The sequence below is a fragment of the Sus scrofa genome, chromosome 10 (genome assembly GCF_000003025.6).
Source record: "Sus scrofa isolate TJ Tabasco breed Duroc chromosome 10, Sscrofa11.1, whole genome shotgun sequence".
NCBI lineage: Eukaryota > Metazoa > Chordata > Mammalia > Artiodactyla > Suidae > Sus > Sus scrofa.
The window spans coordinates 15,041,011-15,062,054 of record NC_010452.4 but is presented as its reverse complement, the minus strand read 5'-3'; the positions used below and the strand labels follow the sequence as shown (position 1 = coordinate 15,062,054).

Below are 21,044 nucleotides of genomic sequence, written 5' to 3'. Positions count from 1 at the left end.
AAAGAATTCATACTATGCAAATACATAGTTTTCTTTATAGTGTCATAATGCATTAGCAAACTGAACACCAGAGTGACTGAAATACCTTTTAAATACACTGACTCAACCTAAGTCTTTCCTTTATCACACCAAGTTATAATTTAACACAATGGAAAATTATGCATTCGGGAGTTCCCATCGTGGCGCAGTGGTTAATGAATCCAACTAGGAACCATGAGGTTGCGGGTTCGATCCCTGCCCTTGCTCAGTGGGTCAAGGTTCCGGCGTTGCCGTGAGCTGTGGTGTAGGTTGCAGATGCGGCTCGGATCCTGCGTCGCTGTGGCTCTGGCGGAGGCTGGCAGCTGCAGCTCCGATTAGACCCCTAGCCTGGGAACCTCCATATGCCGCGGGAGCGGCCCAAGAAATGGCAAAAAGACAAAAAGACAAAAAAAAAAAAAAAAAAAAAAAAAAAAAATTATGCATTCAATCATTAATCTACCCTACTTATTCCTCTTTATATTTATTTTTGAACATTGGTAATTGAGTACAACTTATATTCAAAAAGCAACAATAATCAAATAAAAAGAAGTTGTACTTACTCTCTTTTCATGCTTTTCATATTCCAAAGGGCTAGATAGCCATCAGAAAAACCTACAGCAAGCTGATTTGTCCTGTTTATGTAACTAAGAGTTGAAACGGCTATTCCTGATGGGCTTACTAACTGAAAACACAGATGGCGGCCTTCTCGCATCACATTTTCTCTGATGTGTGGTACTTCAGCTGGGATACCAGTTATAACTTCAAGGTCTAAAAAATAAATAAGACAAGATTAACAAACAATGAACAACAAAAGCAAGTCTGTGTCACCCGTTACTGAAGCAGCAACTGAAAACTACTGGGGTCAATTAAAATAAGATTAGTGATGACAAAGCATAGCAAAAAATAGCCAGCCGTATTTTAAAGGCTAGAATTTTTAAAATATATTTAATTGTGTAATTAAAAAAAAATCTTAACAGTACACATCAAATATTATCTAAAATACTCCTTTTTGTTTTTAGGGCTGCCCACGCAGCATATGGAGGTTCCCAGGCTAGGTGTCAATCAGAGCCACAACTGCCAGCCTACACCACAGCCATAACAACACCAGATCCAAGCGCATCTGCGACCTACAATACAGCTCACAGCAATGCTGGATCTTTAACCCACTGAGCAAGGCCAGGGATCGAACCTGCATCTTCATGAATACTAGTCAGGTTTGTTAACTGCTGAGCCATGACGGGAACTCCCTAAAATACTTTTTTAAAAAGGATTAAACAATTTCCTTAACAATCATAAATAAAGTTGATAGTTTCTTTACTCAAATTTAGAACTAGCAACCTAAATATTCCCGTTAAAGAATGGCTGGTGCCAAAAGTCAGGGGCAGAAAATATATGAGCCTGGCATAACCTGTTCCAGAAATCTAGGAAACTATCAAAATCTAAAGGCAATATGTCAGACTACATGAAGGTGTCTTCATTAGCAAAATAGAACATTCTGAGCACAAAAACAATAATGAAAATAAATGAAACATATTTAGTATATAAAACCCCATGAGTTCCTGCCCTCCTTGCCTACAAGAGACCTCACTGAACTATTTAAAGTAGCTGAGTACCAACTTCTTACTCTGAAGAGAGTTCTTCAAGAGATACTTAGTATTTACCCTGCCTACAAATTGTATTTCAGGGTAAATAAACATCCCTAGTTAATGAGAAATCACTTCTGTAGATTTAACAGAATTTTAAAATCATCATTTTTGTAGCCCCCAATGAAATAAAGACATCTAGGAAACAATCTCAAGGGATGAAGCAATTTAAAGTATGATTTTTCAACCTTGGCTCTATTGACATTTTCGTCAGATGATTGTTTGCTGTGGGGACTATTCTGTGCATTACATGATGTTAACAGCATCCCTGGTCTCTATCTACTACTCGCCAGTAGCACTGTCTCCTTCTGATAGTAACAGCCAAAAATGTCTCCAGATATGACCAAAAATCTAGAGGACAAAAATCACCCTCAGCTGAAAACCAGGTACAAAGGTTGATGGGAAACTTTCAAAAGGAATGATCATGTTGTTGTCACCTGAACCCACGGATTACTAAATATGAAACAAGATACTACATGCCTCCTAATATGACACATTATGAAATACCTAGCACTTTTGAAGTACACCTGCCAAATGTTAAATCTGAATCGAAGCAGAGCTAATTTACATCTGCAGAGAATATAAAATGTAAATGACACCACCTGAGGACACATAGATAATTCCAAAATGGGGCATTCTACCACATAACTAACTTCTTCAGCAAGTCAGTGGCACTAAAAATAAATAAATGAGGAGTTCCCGTCGTGGTGCAGTGGTTAACGAATCCAACAAGGAAACATGAGGTTGCAGGTTTGATCCCTGGCCTCACTCAGCCGGTTAAGGATCCGGTGTTGCCATGAGCTGTGGTGTAGGTCGCAGACTCGGCTCAGATCCCTCCTTGCTGTGGCTGTGGTATAGGCCAGCAGCTACAGCTCTAATTGGACCCCTAGCCTGGGACCCTCCATATGCTATGGGTGCGGCCCTAGAAAAGACGAGAAGACAAAAAAATTAAAATAAAAATAAATAAATAGGAGAAAATAGAGGAAGGACTGCTCTACATTCAAATACAATGTGTGGACATTGCTTGGATCATGATTCAAACAATCCAAATGCAAAAAGAGACAATCAGAGCAATTTGATTATGGACTAATAATTAAGACTATACTAAGAGTTCCCTAGTTAAGGACCTGGCATTGTCACTGCTATGACACAGGTTCAATCCCTGGCCCAGGAACTTCTGCATGCCGTGGGCTTGGCCAATTAAAAAAAAAAAAAAAAAAATTACAGCAAAGAATTATTAATGATGTTAAGAGTGGTAAATGTGGAAGTTCCCTTCTGCCACAACAGGTTGCCCCAGTTGTGGCGCAAGCTTGATTCCTGGTCCCGGGAACTTCCACATGCCATGGGTGTGGAAAAAAAAAAAGGAACACAAATGGCATCATATTTTGTAGTGAAATAACTATTATTTGCTTTAAATTAATACAGAATACAAAAGGGAAGTGGGAAAAGAAAAAATAAAACAGATGTACATATGGTAAATTTTGAAAACTAACTTGAACTTAGCTAACAAGTTTGTGGGAATTCCTATTTTATCTACTTGAAGGCGTCTAAAATGTTTAAATTAAAAAAAAATTCAGGGGAGTTCTCGTCGTGGTGCAGCAGAAATGAACTGACTAGGAATCATGAAGTTGTGGGTTCCATCCCTGGCCTCGCTCAGTGGGTTAAGGATTCGGTGTTGCCATGAGCTATGGTGTAGGTCGCAAACGTGGCTCAGATCTGATGCTGCTACGGCTGTGGTGTAGGCCAGCAGCTGTAGCTCCGATTAGAGCCCTAAGCCTGGGAACCTCCATATGCCACAGATACGGCCCTAAAAAACCAAAAAAAAAAAAAAAAAAAATTTTCAGGCCGATTTACCAATATAACTTGTACAAGGGCAGATTCCCTCAATGCAGTTATGAAGGGGGGAAATCGTACCACACTGTATCTGAATGAATACCCTCCTAATCCACTACACTTCTGATTTTTTCCCCCAGAAAATAGCAAGTAATTAAATTCTGCCAAAAAAAGTAGTTCATACCATAGAATACTGTAACTTATGCAAGAGAATAAAGTAGATTCTATATGTACTGACATGAAAAGATATATAAGAAACACTGCTAAGTCTGGAAAAGTTGCAATATATATTTATAGTATGATAAATATTACAAACTTCATTTTCTATGTTATGTTTGTCTCAGTGAAGTCTAAATAGTTGTAATCATAAACTACTTCTATAAACAAAAAAACCAACTTTGCATTAAACTCAAAATCTCAACTTTTTTGTTTGCAATAAAATTCAATGGCTTCCTCCTTAATTCTCATAATTAAGAAATGGTTCTGATATGTGATCACAATTCAGAAAATCTCATTATAAAATCATCCTTGTGCTGAATTTAATTAGTGACTGTTGACTTCTAAAAAGCTGTTTCAACTATACTATCTTGATCTGAAGAGTTTTAATTATGAATACAAGTTTTTTTTCTTTTCTGGCCACCCTGCAGCATATGTTTCTTTTTTCCTTAAGTGCACATGTGGCCATTATTTTTGCCAAATCGAATTTTTTCAGGTCATATTTTGCAGGCAAAAAATCTGTTCAGAAAATATGGTTCTTTAATCAATTTCTGGTTAAATATAATTTTTACCACTTGCAGTTTTAGTTTCCTTACATACTGTTTTTATTAATATACTCATTATAAATTAGAACAAAATATTATTTGTATCTATTTCTTAGCTGATCCATAAATGAACAGGTCTGAACTAATATTACAGGATTCCTTTAAAAATCAAGAAGGTCCTTGATTATAATAGTCCTTTCCTGAAACTTTATAAATAATATACACATTTTTAAAGTTTTCAGGTTAGCTCTCCTCCATACATAAGCCAATCAAGTAAGAGTCTCAAATTATAAAAACAAAAAACTAAAGGCACTGTATAAAAGAGTGGATTTATAAATATAAGCATAAGTATTAAAGGGGGAGAATTATATCCATTTTTTGAAGTAGTTCAGTTCTATTTTAGGATATGATTTTTTGAGACATGACTTTCAAATTACTGTTATTTCCTATTAAATTACTTTATTTCTATCTTGAGCTTACCCAGGAACATAAACAAATATGCCAAAAACACGTTAGATCCTACATAGTTAGCTGATTTCATACTGTCTGATAAAAATCAAGATTTTTATAATATTTAGCCCTTTTCTGACAATTACTTAATAACATATTATTCAAGTGTATGTTAGGAAACACATCCCTATCTCATTCAATGATGATAAACATTTCATCAATATGACAGAATAACTCAAGCAAAAAATATCCACAGTCCCAAAAACCAAAATAGGAGCAGTTTTTTTTTAAAGATACATGAAGTTTCTATATAAATTTTTGACTAAAAAACCCACTATCAATTCATTGCATCAGAATACTCACAGGTTCAATTTTTGGTTTCAAGCACAGAACAACTAATTACCTGATGCCTCTACTTCATTCTGACTGCCGGACAAGTCATCCAAACACAGGTCAATAAGAAGGATCTGTCCAACATCAGTTACCACAGCTGCCACACCAAAAAGCCATCGCAGACTTGGGTGTAAATGCTGAGTGCTTGCACTGGCTCCTCCATGATTAATTATAGGTTCAATAGCTGTTACCTAGACAGCAGAATATATGAGTTTCTTATACAAAATGAGAAAATACAATTAAAAATAAAACCAAAAATTGTGAGGTTAAGGCAGGTTAGTAATTAGATAGACCTTGTTAACATTTTCCAGTATAGAATCACAAATCGGCATCTGACACTTGTGAATCTGAATAACATAATGAAATCATCAGATATAAGAATTACACCATGTAGGTGGAATAACAATTGATGTTTATTGAGAGCTCACTATATTCCAGGAATTATGCTAATTGACTCATTTTAATGTTCTGATATCCCTTTGATATTGGACTACACATAATTATACTTGTTTAAAGATGAAACACCCTGAGGCTTAGAAAGTTTAGCTAAGGTATTCGAGTTACACAGTAAATGTAAAACTCAAACCTAGATTTTTCTCACTTTAAAACTCTTAACCCCCCCAAAAAACAAAACAAATAAATAAATAAAACTCTTAACCAGCTACTCTAAGTATACAGCCTCTTCTCTAAGGAAGACTAAAAATGAATCATTCTAGAAAACTTAATACTTACTCTTTAAAAAAAATTTTAAAAAGTCCTTTTCATGACATAAAGCTTGAAGAGGTCGAACCTTATTTAAAAGGCCAACATTATTTATAACAGACTTACTATTAAATGACAGTAACTGGATCGCTGACATTTAACAAGGACTGAAATTACTTAAAGAAAATCATACTGCAGTTACATTATGGAGAAATGTGCCCCTTTCATCTCATGAGTCAATTTTTAATGTCTACACCTAACAGTCCATATTTTAGTTTACACTTAGCTTTCCCTCTGCTTCTTATTAATTCACAAAAATTAATTAGGTATGATATATGATAATTAAAGTATTTGGTTACTGCTACTGAAATACTGATGAATATCCTAGAAAGAAAAGAGGAAGGAGTTCCCACTGTGGCACAGTGGGTCATTAATCCAGCCTGTCTCTGTGGAGGCTCCGGTTCGATCCCTGGATCCAGTGTTGCTGCAGCAGTGGTGTAGGTCAAAGCCTCAGCTCAGATTCAATCACTGGGAACTACCATATGCCCTGGGTGTGGCAGAAAAAGAAAAAAAAGAAAAGAGGAAATTTGTTATCAATGGCTTTATGTGGTAATGTAAGGTTAATGTCTGTTTCAGGCTATAATTTATTATTACATACAAAACCCTAGCTTCCTCTGTATTTCATTAGTACACAAAACATTCCTTAGTGTTTCTAATTCTGAAAGCTGTAATTACATGGACTGTCTTTTTCTAAATTACAGTAATAATGTCTATAAATACTAAAGTATGTTCTCTTTAATTCCCTCAGTGAAGTGTAAGGAATCTGCTTACATTCCTCACAAAAATACTACATGAAGTAATCGATAACACTACCTTTATTAATTTTAAAATAAGGTAGTTAAAAGCAAACAAATTTAGGAGGAGATACCGTGCCTTAGTCAAAAGAGAGCTAGTTGACTGAACTCTTTCTGAAGGTATCCTTCACTCCTCTCCCAAACTTTTCTGTATTTCATGTGATATCAACCATCCGCCTAAATTAAGTAACCAGTAATTTATCTAACTCTTGTCCCTTCTCAGTTACTCTCATCCAAACGTTCAAGTCCTGTCCACACTACCACTGGAATACACTTTGAATCTGTCCCACCTTCTCCATTTCTAATGTCATTTCCTCAGTTAAGTTCATCATCCTTATTTATCTGAAGTACCCTAAACTAAAGTGCTTTTACTCTAGAGTTCTGCTTTAAACTTAAAATGATTTCACCACAGACTTTAAGAAGAGGCCCCTAACTGCAAATAAAGCCATTCATAATCTCTATCCTCACCATTTCTGGCTCCCTCCTCCACCATTCCCTCTCCCCCAGGCATTCTAAATAAACATAGTTTCCCAAGTGTTCCATATACCGTGACTTTCTACCTGCAATGAAATGTCCAATCTTTTTAAGTAGGTAATTATCCAGGTGTTCTCCACCTTCCAAGTGCTAAAATTTATCAAAGCACTTATTATGTTTAGGTCATAATCTTACTATCTGTCTTCTCCCACTAGACTATAAGCTTTTTAGACAGCAGGGATCAAATTCAATTTATCTACTTATCCCCAAAGTCTAGCACACAGCTTGATTTAGAGTGAGCACTTAATGAATTGCCAAACCAATTCCATCTTTAAAATCATCACCATTGCCAAATATGTGTAACATACCAGGCTATAAACTACTTCAGACCCCACATTAGCCCACTGGGTTGGTTTCCTCACTATAAAAACATTATTATTTGTTATCAAACTCCCTTTTAACTTTAAAAATTCTATTCTACGACTATATATACATTACACATATACATATATACACATATAAACATATACATATTTTATATCTAAGTACATACTTTTTTCACACCATGTAAAGAAAGAATTCTACTCTTCCCTTTTGTCTGTTTGTATCTCTAAGTGTATACATTTTCTCACCACATAAAAAGAGCTGTAATAAATCTGCTGGAGAAACAACCCAAATTCAAACTACTTCTGTAATTACTACTGAATGTCTGGCATATGGAAAGCACACATATATTAGAATTAATAAATGGTAAATATAAGTGAATCCACTATTTAAACACATTATTCAAATCTTAAATGGTAATGAAGACGTATTTTCCATACTGCTCTAAGGCTATAGTCTCAAATTCAAAGAAAAAAACAGAGATAAGAGGGAAAAAAAAAAAATGCCACAATAATGAATATACATTTTTATAAACTTTCAGTATCCTGATAAAACAAAACTGGAGGTAAAAACTAGACTCAGATGATATTTCATATGAAAGATTAGAACACTACATGCCATCATTATCTTTACTTGGTAATTTTCTAACCAAGAATAAGAAAGTTATTGTTTTATTTTAGCTTTTTATGGGCACATCTGTGGCATATGGAAGTTCCCAGGCTAGGGGTCGAATCGGAGCTGCAGCAGCCCACCTACATCACAGCCACAGCAACACCAGATCTGAGCCTTGTCTGCGACCTAAACCACAGCTCACAGCAATGTCAGATCCTTAACCCAATGAGCAAGGCCAGGGATCAAACCCGCAACCTCATGGTTCCTAGTTGGACTCGTTAACCACTGAGCCACAACGGGAACTTTGGGGTTCAATTTTTAAAGTAGAAAATGTCCACATATCTTTTTTTTTTTTTTTTTTTTTTTTGGTCTTTTTGTCTCTTTAAGGCCACACCCACGGCATATGGAGGTTTCCAGGCTAGGGGTTGAATTGGAGGTGCGGCTGCCGGCCTACGCCACAGCCACAGCAACACAGGATCCAAGATGTATCTGGGACCTACATCACAGCTCACGGCAACACCAGATCCTTAACCCACTGAGTGAGGCCAGGGATCGAACCAACATCCTCATGGATGCTAGTTGGGTTCATTAACTGCTAAGCCATGATGGGAACTCCAGTCCACATATCTTAGGTAGTACCTACCCTTCCAGGAAGCACAACTGCTTTAACCACTCTTGATAAACCAAGGTCATAAAGACAGAGAACACTCCCTTCGAATTCTTCCAATCCAATTAACAATCCAGTTCTCTTCTGCCATGAGAATTCTTTCACAGCTAGGACTATAGGAGGTTGTTCATTCACGCCACTGAATCTATATGCAGACAACCGCTCTCCTGTTAGAGAATTTACTACCTCAAGTTGTGGACCACATGCCAAGCAAGCAAGTCCATTTCTCCCTAGAAGGAAAATAAAAAATAAAAAGTGTCGCTCATTTTAATACTGTATGTATGGACACAACAAAACTAAACAGCAGTTTTACATATGTAATACATTGCTCATTATATAAAACTTTACATATTATCTCCAAACTGAAATCTAAGCATTTACAGAACACAGTGGTCCTCAAATTAATTAAACAACTACTACTGCAATAATAAAAAGTAACCATTCAGTAAAGGCACCATGCTATATGTTTAAATGAATTATCTCATTTACTACTTGTTATACCTCAACACAGAGCTAAGGCAACTAAACTTTCATACAACTATATGAATAACTTGCCCCAAACCCACAAAGCTACAAATACCAGACCAGAATGGATCCCAAGTCTGTTTAAACTCCCAAACTCTTATTTTCACTACACCATACCTAAAGAGTTGAACTAGATGCTATGGGGAGTCTAAAAATGTAACACATGATTCTGCCTCTGAAGATCAAAATCTGAGAAGAGAATACATAACTAACATAGTAACAGGAAACAGCAGAAGTCTTTCTTGGCCCCTTACTAATCATGTCTGAATTTTATTCTGCATGCAGTGTAAAGCAACCGGAGGGTTTTAAGCAGGATACTGACGATCTGACTTATGTTTTTAAACATTTGTCCAGCTGCTAAGCAGAGCATGGACAATAGGTGGGAACAGAAAGCAGGGAGATGATACCCTATGCCTGGTTGGCCATGAACAGAGAAAACTGAATTGACTGAAGATTTATCTCAGAGGCAGAACTAAAAGGACTTGCTTGCTGATACGACATGGGGAGGTGAGTAATACAGAAGAATCAGGATGTAGACCCTAAATTTTCCCTTGAACAGCTAGATGAATGGTGTTAACTTTTACTACTAAACTTGTGGTGTCTGTCGTGCATCCAAATAGATGGCTGTATACACCAGATTACAGGTGAAAGATGCTACAGAGTTTACGGAAATAGTACAGCACAGTGGGGATCCAGAATGCATGGATTCAAAGCTCATTTCTGCACTTTCTTTATAACTGGGACCAAGTTACTTAACCTATGTGATTCTCCATTACACAGAATAATGCCTGATTAGAAAAGTCTAGTACTTAACTTGATAAAAAATTGTTCAATGGCCTAGCATATAATGGTAGTCCTGTCTCTACTTTTGATATTCAAGAGAGTAGTATTGTAATTACTGTGCTGATTATATTACTGATCTAGATGTTTTGCTGTTGTCCTGCTAGGAAGGATGGCTGTGAAATTCATTCTCAGAAATGTTTTCTGCATTTCTTTCAGAAAAGACAGACTGAAATCCATAATTTCATGGCTTCTTTAGTATAGTTTTCTGTGGTATTATATAATCTAAATCACATATTAAGATCTTGTTCAGTTTAATGGGACTAATAAGACTTTCTGAACATACTGCATCATCTAGAGCACTATAATCAGATTTTTCTACTCATAATATGACTGTTCAGGTTCTAACCTAAACTCATAAAACTTATTAATTATAAAGAAAAATCAGTAGTGTATTATTTCTACTTTCCAAACACAAATACTCGATACTAAAAGATACAAAATGTATGGTATTTTAACAAGAAAAAAATGAACTATAATACCCCAAGAGATTCACTAAAAATGTGCTCTAGAGTATGCAATATGTAGTTGTAGACTTTATATATTTTATATAAGACCACTCTAACCAGGTTCTACTTTTTTTCCTTCCACATCAAAGAAACAGTTTTATTCTATTATCAACCTTAAAAATCAATCAAACTAGTAAATTTTCAACATTATTTTACCTGCAGCAAACTTTCCACGAAGCACAGATTCTAATGTGATTTCGTCTTCTCCAAGGGCTTGAATAGTCACTTCTGGGAACTGCAGAAGATCACTAGTCACTTGCGCTGTTAGGTCTCGCATACTTTCACTGCAAATATTTTTATAGTAAGATTATTATGATATATTTGTACTATAAGACTCTTGACTATCTCTAGCCAGAAGAAGGGTTAATAAAAAACAAACAAAACAAAAAAAACTACCATACAGAAGTAAATCAGCTAAAACATCTGATTATTAAATACATATTATGTGCTTCTGGGTCTGAGGGTATTCTCTCCTAAGAAGGTATTACACAAACAGCCCTAAGAGAGTAAAGATTTATTAAGCCAGATGGCAGAAAAACATACATGAGTCTCTAGATTTTTTGAAGACTGGCTCAATGCAATTAATCTCAATGAGGAACACTTCATACACAAAAGAAGTTGATATGATTTTAGAAAAAAATACCACTACAGTAAAAGTAGAGAAAGTCCATGAAAAATATCCAAACCAACAGTAACCTCAGGAACTAAGCTTGACACATGCCATCAATGGGACAGAAAAAAAAAAACTAAAATTATCTTTCATTTCCAATATATAGAAGGCTAGATTTCCTGAATGACTCTCCCATTGCAAACAACAAAAAATGATGGCTGAAGGTTTAAAACTATCTTTCTGAATGATTACAGAGTTGACAAAGGCAAAAGTGGAAACAGTAGGAACTCTGGAAGACATGTAAGGGGGCTTGGGCCTTGAAGGTTAGCTACTAAATACAGTCCTGATGACTGATCTTGTCTTGAGTACCCAGAGGTCCACAGAGGCTAAAGAGAAAGCTTTGAGTTAACAGAGTCAGTGCAAGCTAAGAGCCTCCCCCACTCCATCCAACTCCATAGGGCTACACCATCAGTAGAAAGGTGAGAGCTGGATACACTCTCTGTGCTAGACAAAGAGCAATAAAGCTGTCCATCTTGACCATGCTAAAACTTTCTCCACAGGAAAAAGAAAATCTTCCCTTCTCACAAATTAGTGGCCAGAATTCAAGCTGGTATCAGAAAACACTCAGTGAGGAATATTATAAAGTATTCTCACAGAAACCAACAAATATTCTCTGTAATCTCAGAGTTCTCAAAGAAAACAAGCTCTTAATCAAAATAACAAAGAATTAACAAGGATATCATGATCAAGAGCCAGCAGAAATCAGTCTACTAAAGACTTGATTCAGACTCTGAAATGATCAGAGAACAGAAAATAGCTATGTTTAATATGTTTAAAGAAATCAAAGATTTAGCTTGCTAATGAAGAATAAACTTTAAAAATAATGAAAATCAGTCAAGTTGATTCGAAAAAGCAGAACTCCTAGAATTAAAAATGTGATAAGTAAAATTCAGAACTCCATGGGAGGAGTTCCTTTTGTGGCTCAGCGGTGAACGAACCCAACTAGGACCACGAGGATGCAGGTTCAATCCCTGGCCTCACTTAGTAGGTTAAGGATCCGGCGTTGCCTTGAGCTGTGTGTGGTGTAGGTTGCAGATGCAGCTTGGATCTGGCGTGGCTTTGGCTGTGGGATAGGCTGGCAACTGTAGCTCCAATTAGACCCCTAGCCTGGGAATCTCCATAATGGAGCAATGAGAACATAGCAGCTATAAGGCAATGATATAGACAGAGTATAATATTAAACAAAAGAGAGCATACACTCAGAATTACATTTATATAGAGTTAAAATGACTGCAGACTAAACAAAATATTGCCAAGAATACAAGCACATGTGGCAAAATTATGAATAAAACAAAGGAAACTGCCCAATAGCAGACAACTCTGAAAAAGGAAGGAAAGGGACTGGAACAAAGAGGAATATACGAAGAACTCCACGTAACAGTAATGCTCTTTTTCTAAAACAAGGTAGCGAGTACACAGGTATTCTGTGCATCATGATCCTTCACAACTTACAAATAATTCTTTTGTACCTCATAGTCAACAAAAACAAACTCAGAAGATAAGGAAAGCAGTAGAGAGCTAGCCTCAAAACTTCTCCAAAATGTAGCAGAGAGAGAGATAAGTAGCCAAGTTATAGACAATACAGGAAGATCCAACATGTTTATTCAGAACTCCACAAAAGACAACACTAACAGCAAGGAAGAGGCAATATTCTAAAAGATATTTCCCAGATTTGTAGAGACAAACTAAATCAGGAAGACCAGTGAATCCTAGATCAAATAAATAGAAAGAAAAGAATTTTCAACAACAGTGGAAGTCACAAGTCTGGAATATCTTTAAAATTCTTAGCAAAATAGTTCTCAACATATATCACTGAAATTACCCCCTAAAACAAGAATGAAAAACATTTTTGACAACTGAGTTTTGCACAAACAGACCCTTCCCTTAAAGGGAATTCTAAAGGTTTATAGTGGCTTCTAGTAAAATAATGATCAGACACAACATCTGAGATGCAAAAAAATGGTATCTCAAAGTACTGGTAAATAAAGGGAAAAATCTAAAATACAGACAATATAATAATAATAATAATGGTTAAAGTATGGAGTGTAAATAAAGTATCTATACTCCTCTTGCTGACAGAATGATACATTTCACTTATTTTAGACTTTGTTACAAATCCATATTGAAAATATATATAGGAAGAGGCATATACAAGAATGCATGTATTAGTAGTTTCCTTAATAGCAAAATATTAAAAATAACCAAACAATAATAAAGAATTTGTTTTATCAGATAGTAAAAAAATATACTATTACATTATAATAATTAAAATTGCAAAGTTCCTTGGTGGCCTAGCAGTTAAAGGATCTGGTGTTGTCACTGCTGTGGTACAGGTTTGATCTCTGGGCTGGGAACTTCCATAAGCCAATGTTGCAGCAAAAAAAAGAAAAGAAAAGAAAAGAAAAAACTGCAATAATTATGATAGGCTAGTAATGGAAAAATAGACCGAATCTAGACACAGAACTGCAAAAATTTAGTAGATGATAAAAAGCATATTTTATTATTTCAAATCAGAGAAGTATGGACTATTAAATGTTAATGGTACAATTTGCTACTCACTTCCAATAAAGAAGTTACACACTGGTAAAGTTATATACCTCACCTACACGCATACTACTACACATTCTTCCCCTAATAGCTGGAAAATGAATAAACGTATATGGTGTGTGTATGTCATGAAACAATATAGAGAAAAGGTGAGTTCAAAAAAATCCAGAGCATCCTAATAGCTTCCAGTTTGGAAAGAAGTACATTAAAAGGGTCAATAGATAATCCCTGGAAAACTCTAGGAAAATCCCAAAATACATCTTTCTGAATTATAGTTTTGTCCAGATACATGCCCAAGAGTGGGATTGCTGGATCATAAGGTACTTTTTTTTGTATTTAGTTTTGGGAGGAACCTCCATACTATCTTCCACAGTGGTTGTACCAATTTACATTCCCAACCACAGCATAGGTTTCTCCACACCCTCTCCAGCTACAGCTTGGATTTGACCCCTAGCCCAGGAACTTCCATAAGATGTGGGTGTGGCCCTAGAAAGATAAAAAATAAATAAATAAATAAACCTTTCACCTTAAGAAATCAGAAAAAAGAGCAAATTAAACCCAGCATGAGGCGTTCCCATCGTGGCTCAGTGGTTAAGGAATCCGACTAGGAACCATGAGGTTTTGGGTTTGATCCCTGGCCTTGCTCAGTGAGTTAAGGATCCGGCGTTGCCACAAGCTGTGGTGTAGGTCACAGACACAGCTTGGATCCCGCGTTGCTGTGGCTCCGGTGGAGGCCAGCAGCTACAGCTCAGATTCGACCCCTAGCCTTGGAAACCTCCATATGCCGTGGGAGCAGCCCAAGAAATGGCAAAAAGACAAAAAAAAAAAAAAAAAAAAAAAAACCCAGCGTGAGCAGAATAAAAGAGCTGAAAACTTACTGAAATAGAAAGCAAAATAACCACATTAAAAAAGTCAATGAAATCAAAAACTACTTCAATATCAAAAAATATATATACTGCATCAACATAGAGAAACCAATGAAGCAAGAGACCAGAAACTAAACAATGTCGCTTATGACAAAGATAACATTTCAAAAATCATTGTGAAAATTTCAAAACTTTTAATAATGACCTGAGACAATTCAGCTATCCCTCCTGGATGGAAAAAACTCAATATGATAACAGAAATGGGAACCCAAATATTTCCACAAAAGGTTAATATTTTAATAATGCCAAATTAGTGCTAGCCTTAGAAACTTAGAAAGGTAAGGACCATGGAACACTGAATTCCTGAAGCTGTTCAACTTCTTTAGTGATCCTATATTCAATAAATCAGTGGATCAATGCTAAGTCTGTCTCTTAATTCAACCAATATTAAGTGCTACATGCTAAAATGCTACTTCTACAAAAACAAAATTTTGGAGTTTCCCTTTGGCCCAGCAGAAACTACTCTGACTAGTATCTGTGAAGATGTGGGTTTGATCCCTGGCCTCACTCAATGAATTGGGGATCCTATGTTGCTGTGAGCTGTGGTGTAGGTCACAGACACGGCTCGGACCCCAAGTTGCTCTGGCTGTGGTATAGGCTGGGAGCTGTAGCTCCGATTTGACCCCTGGCCTAGGAACTTCCGTAAGCCACAAGAGCAGCCCTAAAAAAGGAAAAAAAAAAAAAAAAAGGTTAAATCCATAGCTCCCTCTCCATCTTCAATAGATTAGCCCCCTCCCAGGGGTTGGTCTTTGTGTCACTATCTCCACCTTCTATTAAATTGTTTCTTAGGATTAGGATAACAATTGTAAAATTCACATTTTGGTCCTACAATTTAGAGCTGGCTTCTACACAGCCACTGGAGTTTACCCCTTCAGTTCCACTAGAATTATAGCAGTGTTCTAAAACTTCCATAGCATACTGATGTCTACTTCAAGAGAAAAAGAACTCCTCAAAGCCCTTAAGGTCTTTTTTTTTTTTTTTTTTGGTCTTTTTGTCTTTTAGGGCTACACTGGCGGCATATGGAGGTTCCCAGGCTAGGGGTCGAATCGGAGCTACAGCATGATCTGAGCCACATCTGTGACATACTCCACGGCTCACGTCAACGCCAGATCCTTAACCCACTGATTGAGGCCAGGGATGGAATCCGAGCCCTCATGGATGCTAGTCGGGTTCGTTAACCACTGAGCCGCAACAGGAACTCCATTAATGTCTTGAAAAATATCATTTTGAACAATAATCTCAGGTTCCATCCAGAGTATTTATAAAAGGTGCAAACTTTGAATTAGACAGAAATGGCCTTAAGTCCAGGTTCTACCACTTACTAGTACATGTAATGTTACACTTCCATATTCTGTCTTCCTCCCTGTCATACCAAAGCTTATAGAAAAGGAGACTACCGATCGCTCCAACTCAGCTTATCACTGTGAACACAAAGGTGTTCAAAAAAACATGCAGTGAATGAAATAAAAGTTTTCCAAATTTAGAAGTTAGCTTTTGAACCTACAGGGCAAAAATTGGCTTCTGGCTTCAAGACCTTTCAAATTCCTAATCTACAGTGTGAATTTTAAATTTCTAAGTGCACTGAAGAAAACTTCTAAAAATTATACTATATAAAGAAAACCTTACATTAAAAACATACATATGTTCACAATCAAACACTAAGCAGCTATGTTTAGTACTGCACAAAATTAAGTAGAGTCCCAGCCTTTATGACCTGCCAGAATTGGCAACCTCTAATATGTAATTTACAAAGTTTCAACATATATATGTTCAAAGACATATAAATATTCACAAACACTAAGCAGCTATGTTTAGTACTGTACAAAATTAGGTCCCAGTCTTTATGACCAGCCAGAATTGGCAACCTCTAATAAGTAATTTACAAAGTTTCAACTCCTGCTCTGTCTAGATAGGCAGAGCAGGAACACTGTGCCAGCTGTCAATAAAAATACTGTTCTTGATAAAGCAGGAAGGATTGTCACTCCCTTCTCAAAAACCTTCAATGACTCCCCTACTGCATATAAAAGCTGACGTCCTCAGCCACACGTAATCAAGGCCCTGCACAATGTGGCTGTCCCAGACTATCTTTACAGGTTTGTCTCCCCAAACCCCTTCCTTCATAAGTTTATTATTACCTAGAATATTCATTCTTTTATTTATGCTATTTCCATGTGCCAAAGCCCCACCCATCACTCAATTAATAGAATCCCAGGACTTTCCATTGTAGAGAAGCTGAAACGAATCCAACTAGTATCCATGAGGATGCGGGTTTGAACCCTGGCCTCACCAATGTGTCAGGGATCCCGCACCGCCATGAGCTGTGGTGTAGGCTTCAGACGCGGCTTGGATCTGGCATTGCTGTGGTGTAGGCCGGTGGCTGTAGCTTCAATTCAGCCCCTAGCCTGGAAACTTCCATGTGCCATAGGTGCAGCCCTAAAAGGCAAAAAAAAAAAAAAAGAAAAGAAAACTCAAATATACTGCAACATATATTCAGCAAACATTTCTACATTTTGTATGTACTTTTACTTTTTTATGGTTCTTAAAAAGACTAAGAATTATGATATAAATGTAAACTATCAATGGGCCCAGAAACTTCCAGCCATTTACCAGTTCTTCTTTCAAACAACTGAATCAGTTATTAATCACCAACTTCTTTTAAAACACTGTGTTGGGTAAAGAATTCAAGTGCAGAAAGATAACCTACTTCTTGACTTCAAAGAGTTTACATTCCAGGAGATACATAATCAACTATGAAAATATCTGATACAAATAAATGCTACAATAAAGGTATATATTCTGTGAGATCCCAGGAAAGAACTGGGATAAAGAGAAATCAAAGAGTGTACAGAAGAGGTGGCATTTTAAGCTAAGGAGTATTTGAAAGCTGGAAACTTGATAAAGGCAGAGATGGTACTCCTGGCTGAAAGACATGAAGGAGAAAAAAAAAAAACAAAAAACCCATCAGACTACATCTTCAAGAAAAGGGGCCCAGGGAGTTCTCTTAGTGGCTCAGGGGTAACAAACCCGACTAGGATCCATGAGCATGCGGGTTCGACCCCTGGCCTCACTCAGTGGGTTTAAGGATCCAGAATTGCCTTGAGCTGTGGTGTAGGTCATAGATGAGGCTCAGATCCAGTGCTGTTGTGGCTGTGGTGTACACAGGCTGCTACAGCTCCAATTTGACCCCTAGGCTGGGAACTTCCACATGCCGCAGGTGCAGCCCTAAAAAGCACACACACACACACACACACACACACACACACACACACACACACACGCACACACAAAAGGCAGGGCCCAGGAATGGAGATGATTCTGGAATGGCTGAAGCATAAATCTGTGAATAGTTGAGGCTGGACAGTAGAAGAGACTTACTGTAGAGACCAGTGATGCAACCTAGGGGGAAAAAAAAAAACCAGACTTCATTCTGAAGAACAAAAGAAAAAATTTCCTAAAAATGTCCATGGTTAGATGAGAACGTTTTGTTCCCTCTTATATCAAAATATGTCTATCTCAAAACTGCTGTATTAACAATCTTTTAAAAATGTTTTTTAAATAATTATTGCCATCTTGCGAATTACTGCCTGCTGTGGTAGTAGGTTATTGAAAAATTAGGATCAAAAATTACGGTGCAGGGAGAGCGTAGCCTTCCCTTAGCACTTAACACACTTAAGAGTATCCCTCAAACATTAACTTGACCGGGCTTGTCATCCCTAGTCAAATCCTCCAAAATAAGTAAACCTACCCTAATTTCTTCTCTCCTCACACATATAGTCGATGAAAGCTCCTAACAGAAAATTCTTAACATCTACTGGCACTTTAGAATATTCTAAGAATAAACTGAAGCTGAGAGTTTCCAAGAGACCCACAATTTATCCTAAAGGACTCAGGTTCTTATCAAATATTTTCTCAAACTGCCTCTTAGAAAAAAGATAATAACGGCTAGTTTGAACCACGTTGGCTTTGAGAACAAATTAACCTCCCCACGGCCCCCAAACAGTCAGGGGTAACTAAAAAATAATCGCCCTCAAGTTTCCAGGTGGGGACAAGCACGGCAAACGAATACCCACTCCAAGATGTACAATGATTTAAATCTCCTGTATCTGACCGATTCACTGCACTTTTCAAATCACGAGTCATAACTTCTTCCCCGCCCCAGACTCACCCGAGCCAGGCCCGGGAGCATGTGGAGCAGACACCAACGTAAGACAGACTGAGAGTACCAGCCGGTTCCGCCAGGGGAAGGCCGGCCAAGGTCTCAACCGCCCCGGAGGGCAGGAGGGAAAAGGGGTCGCAGTCCAGGACCGCCTGGGAAACATGAGGACAAGGCTGTAGGCGCGCTAGGAGCGGGGTGTAGACCCCGAGGCGCCTCTCCGTCGCCATGTGCCGCCGCTCCGCCGAGAAGGAGGTTATATAACCAACGCTCGGAGCTCTGGAGCGCGCCGCACCCGCCAACGACCGCATTCGCCCCCTCGAGCCCGCTCCACGAGCCAGGCAGCTCCGCAGCCCAGCCCCTGTGGCTCGCTGGGCGGCCACAAGCCCGGCCTAGGCCCGGCGCGGGGAGGGGAGGGCCCGCGGACAGGCGCGGCGGGAGAAGCCCGGCCGCTGCTCGCGGCCCAGGCCGCGCCGACCCGCCCTCCGCGCGCCGGCCCAACCCCCGCCTTCCCTTCCCCCTACCTAAGAACGGCGGGTGACCGAGCCGCCGCTGCTGCCGAGTCCAGGGGGCGCGAGGCGAGGCGCGAGCTCCTCCCGCGCGGGTCCGTCACAGCATCTCCCGGGAGACACGGCCGCCGCCGGCAGGGCGCACGCACCTCCGCCCCACGGAAGTTGCCTCTCGGCTCGCGGGCCTCCGCCTGCGACCTCCCCGGCCACCTCAGATCCACACCCCCCGCGAGCGCCTTCGCGGGCTGCTGGGGCGGCCGACTGCTCAGCGACAAAAACGCAGCAGCTGCCTGCGCTGCGGTTCCGGGTCTTCACCCACGCGACTCTACCTCCTCCGCTCCGGCTGCGCCGGCCCGGCTTTGCGCATTAGCCCCGGCAGGCAGACCGAGTTCCACACGCCCGGGAGGGGAGGGGAGGGGAGGGGAGGGGACGGGAGGGGAAGGGAGGGGTGGAGCGGAGAGGGGCGGGGGAGGGCGGAGAGAGGTGGGAAAAGGAAGGGAGATCGCGGCGCGGAGCCCGAATTCTCGCGAGTGTTCGACCTTGGGCGCCAGCTCTGCGGGAATTTTCAAACTCCATGAAATGAGGTTGGGGGAGGGAAGAGGAGGAAAGGGAAGCCGGTCGGGAAGGGCAAGTCATTTACATAAAATGGGATCTCTCCGCCTCCCAAAGCCGAGAGGGGAAGAAAAGACTACAAATCCCATAATGCCTTGCGCGTAAACTTCTCTGGCCACCTAACCCGGGGAGCCGCGCGGAGTCGAGAGTGGTAGTCTTTATCCGGAGTGGTAGTCTTTATCTGGAGCAGCGGCGGGCTCCCTATTGCTAGGGTGTCTTCTGTGGCGGGAGAGTCGTGGTGTTATCATCTGGCGCTGTTTGCTGGCGGCCAAGTGATAATCTTTGCATTTGGCGTTTTTCGTTCTCCCGCTCGGGCTTTCCCTGCGAAAGTGGGCACCTGGCTTATCGGGAAACACTTCTTTTCCCCTCCTGTAGATATTTTTGAATATCCGAGCGTGCTTTTGTGGCCAAAGGTGTTCTCGATGCCTAGTCTAATCTTTTACCCCAAATTTTATCTAAAATTTTACCCCAAATCAGTCTTGCATGTTTGGTTACCCTGGGGTTTCATTGTGGAATTTCTTTTATTTGTTATTAGTATCTTTGAAGTTAGTCCCAGCACCCAACACTTTTCAAATAAACTTCTTCAAACAGAAACTACTCCGCAGTCAGATGTGCTAATTCAAGTCCTTGCCTCCCTCCCATTCTACACTTCCTTTCTTTGTTCCCAATTTATTCTCAGTTCATGGGTGCTGTACTTAGTAGTCTGAAGACAGTGAGTTCTCAACTCAGGTGTGCTGCTAATGAGCTGTGTGACTTAAGGAAAATCAAATAACCTCTCTGGACTTCAGTTGTCAGATCTGTAGAGTAAGGATGACTGGATTAGAGGTTCAACAGATTTATTAGACATATGTTAACTTTAAGGGCCCTGCCAGTTGTAAAATTTTAAAATCTGTCTCATCATACTTATCCGTATTAAATGACTTTCTGAAATGATCTCTCAAATTTTAATCTTTCTTTCCATC

General features: G+C 39.1%; 1 protein-coding gene across 3 annotated transcripts in view; it reads right to left on the bottom strand.

Moving 5' to 3' along the window:
• AHCTF1 (AT-hook containing transcription factor 1) overlaps positions 1-19,887 on the bottom strand; it is a 79,718-nt gene extending 59,831 nt beyond the window's left edge. The window contains exons 1-6 of one of the 3 annotated variants that reach the window (XM_021064442.1): positions 19,486-19,887; positions 18,184-18,204; positions 10,822-10,949; positions 8,768-9,021; positions 5,109-5,289; positions 579-786 (exon numbers count right to left, since the gene is read on the bottom strand). In XM_021064442.1, the coding sequence (XP_020920101.1) occupies positions 579-786; positions 5,109-5,289; positions 8,768-9,021; positions 10,822-10,942 (764 nt within the window). In that variant the 5' untranslated portion in view covers positions 10,943-10,949; positions 18,184-18,204; positions 19,486-19,887. Of the gene's footprint in view, positions 1-578; positions 787-5,108; positions 5,290-8,767; positions 9,022-10,821; positions 10,950-18,183; positions 18,205-18,973; positions 19,307-19,485 lie in introns of those variants that run through there. The other 2 variants (XM_021064441.1, XM_021064443.1) reach the window with 2 other exon arrangements.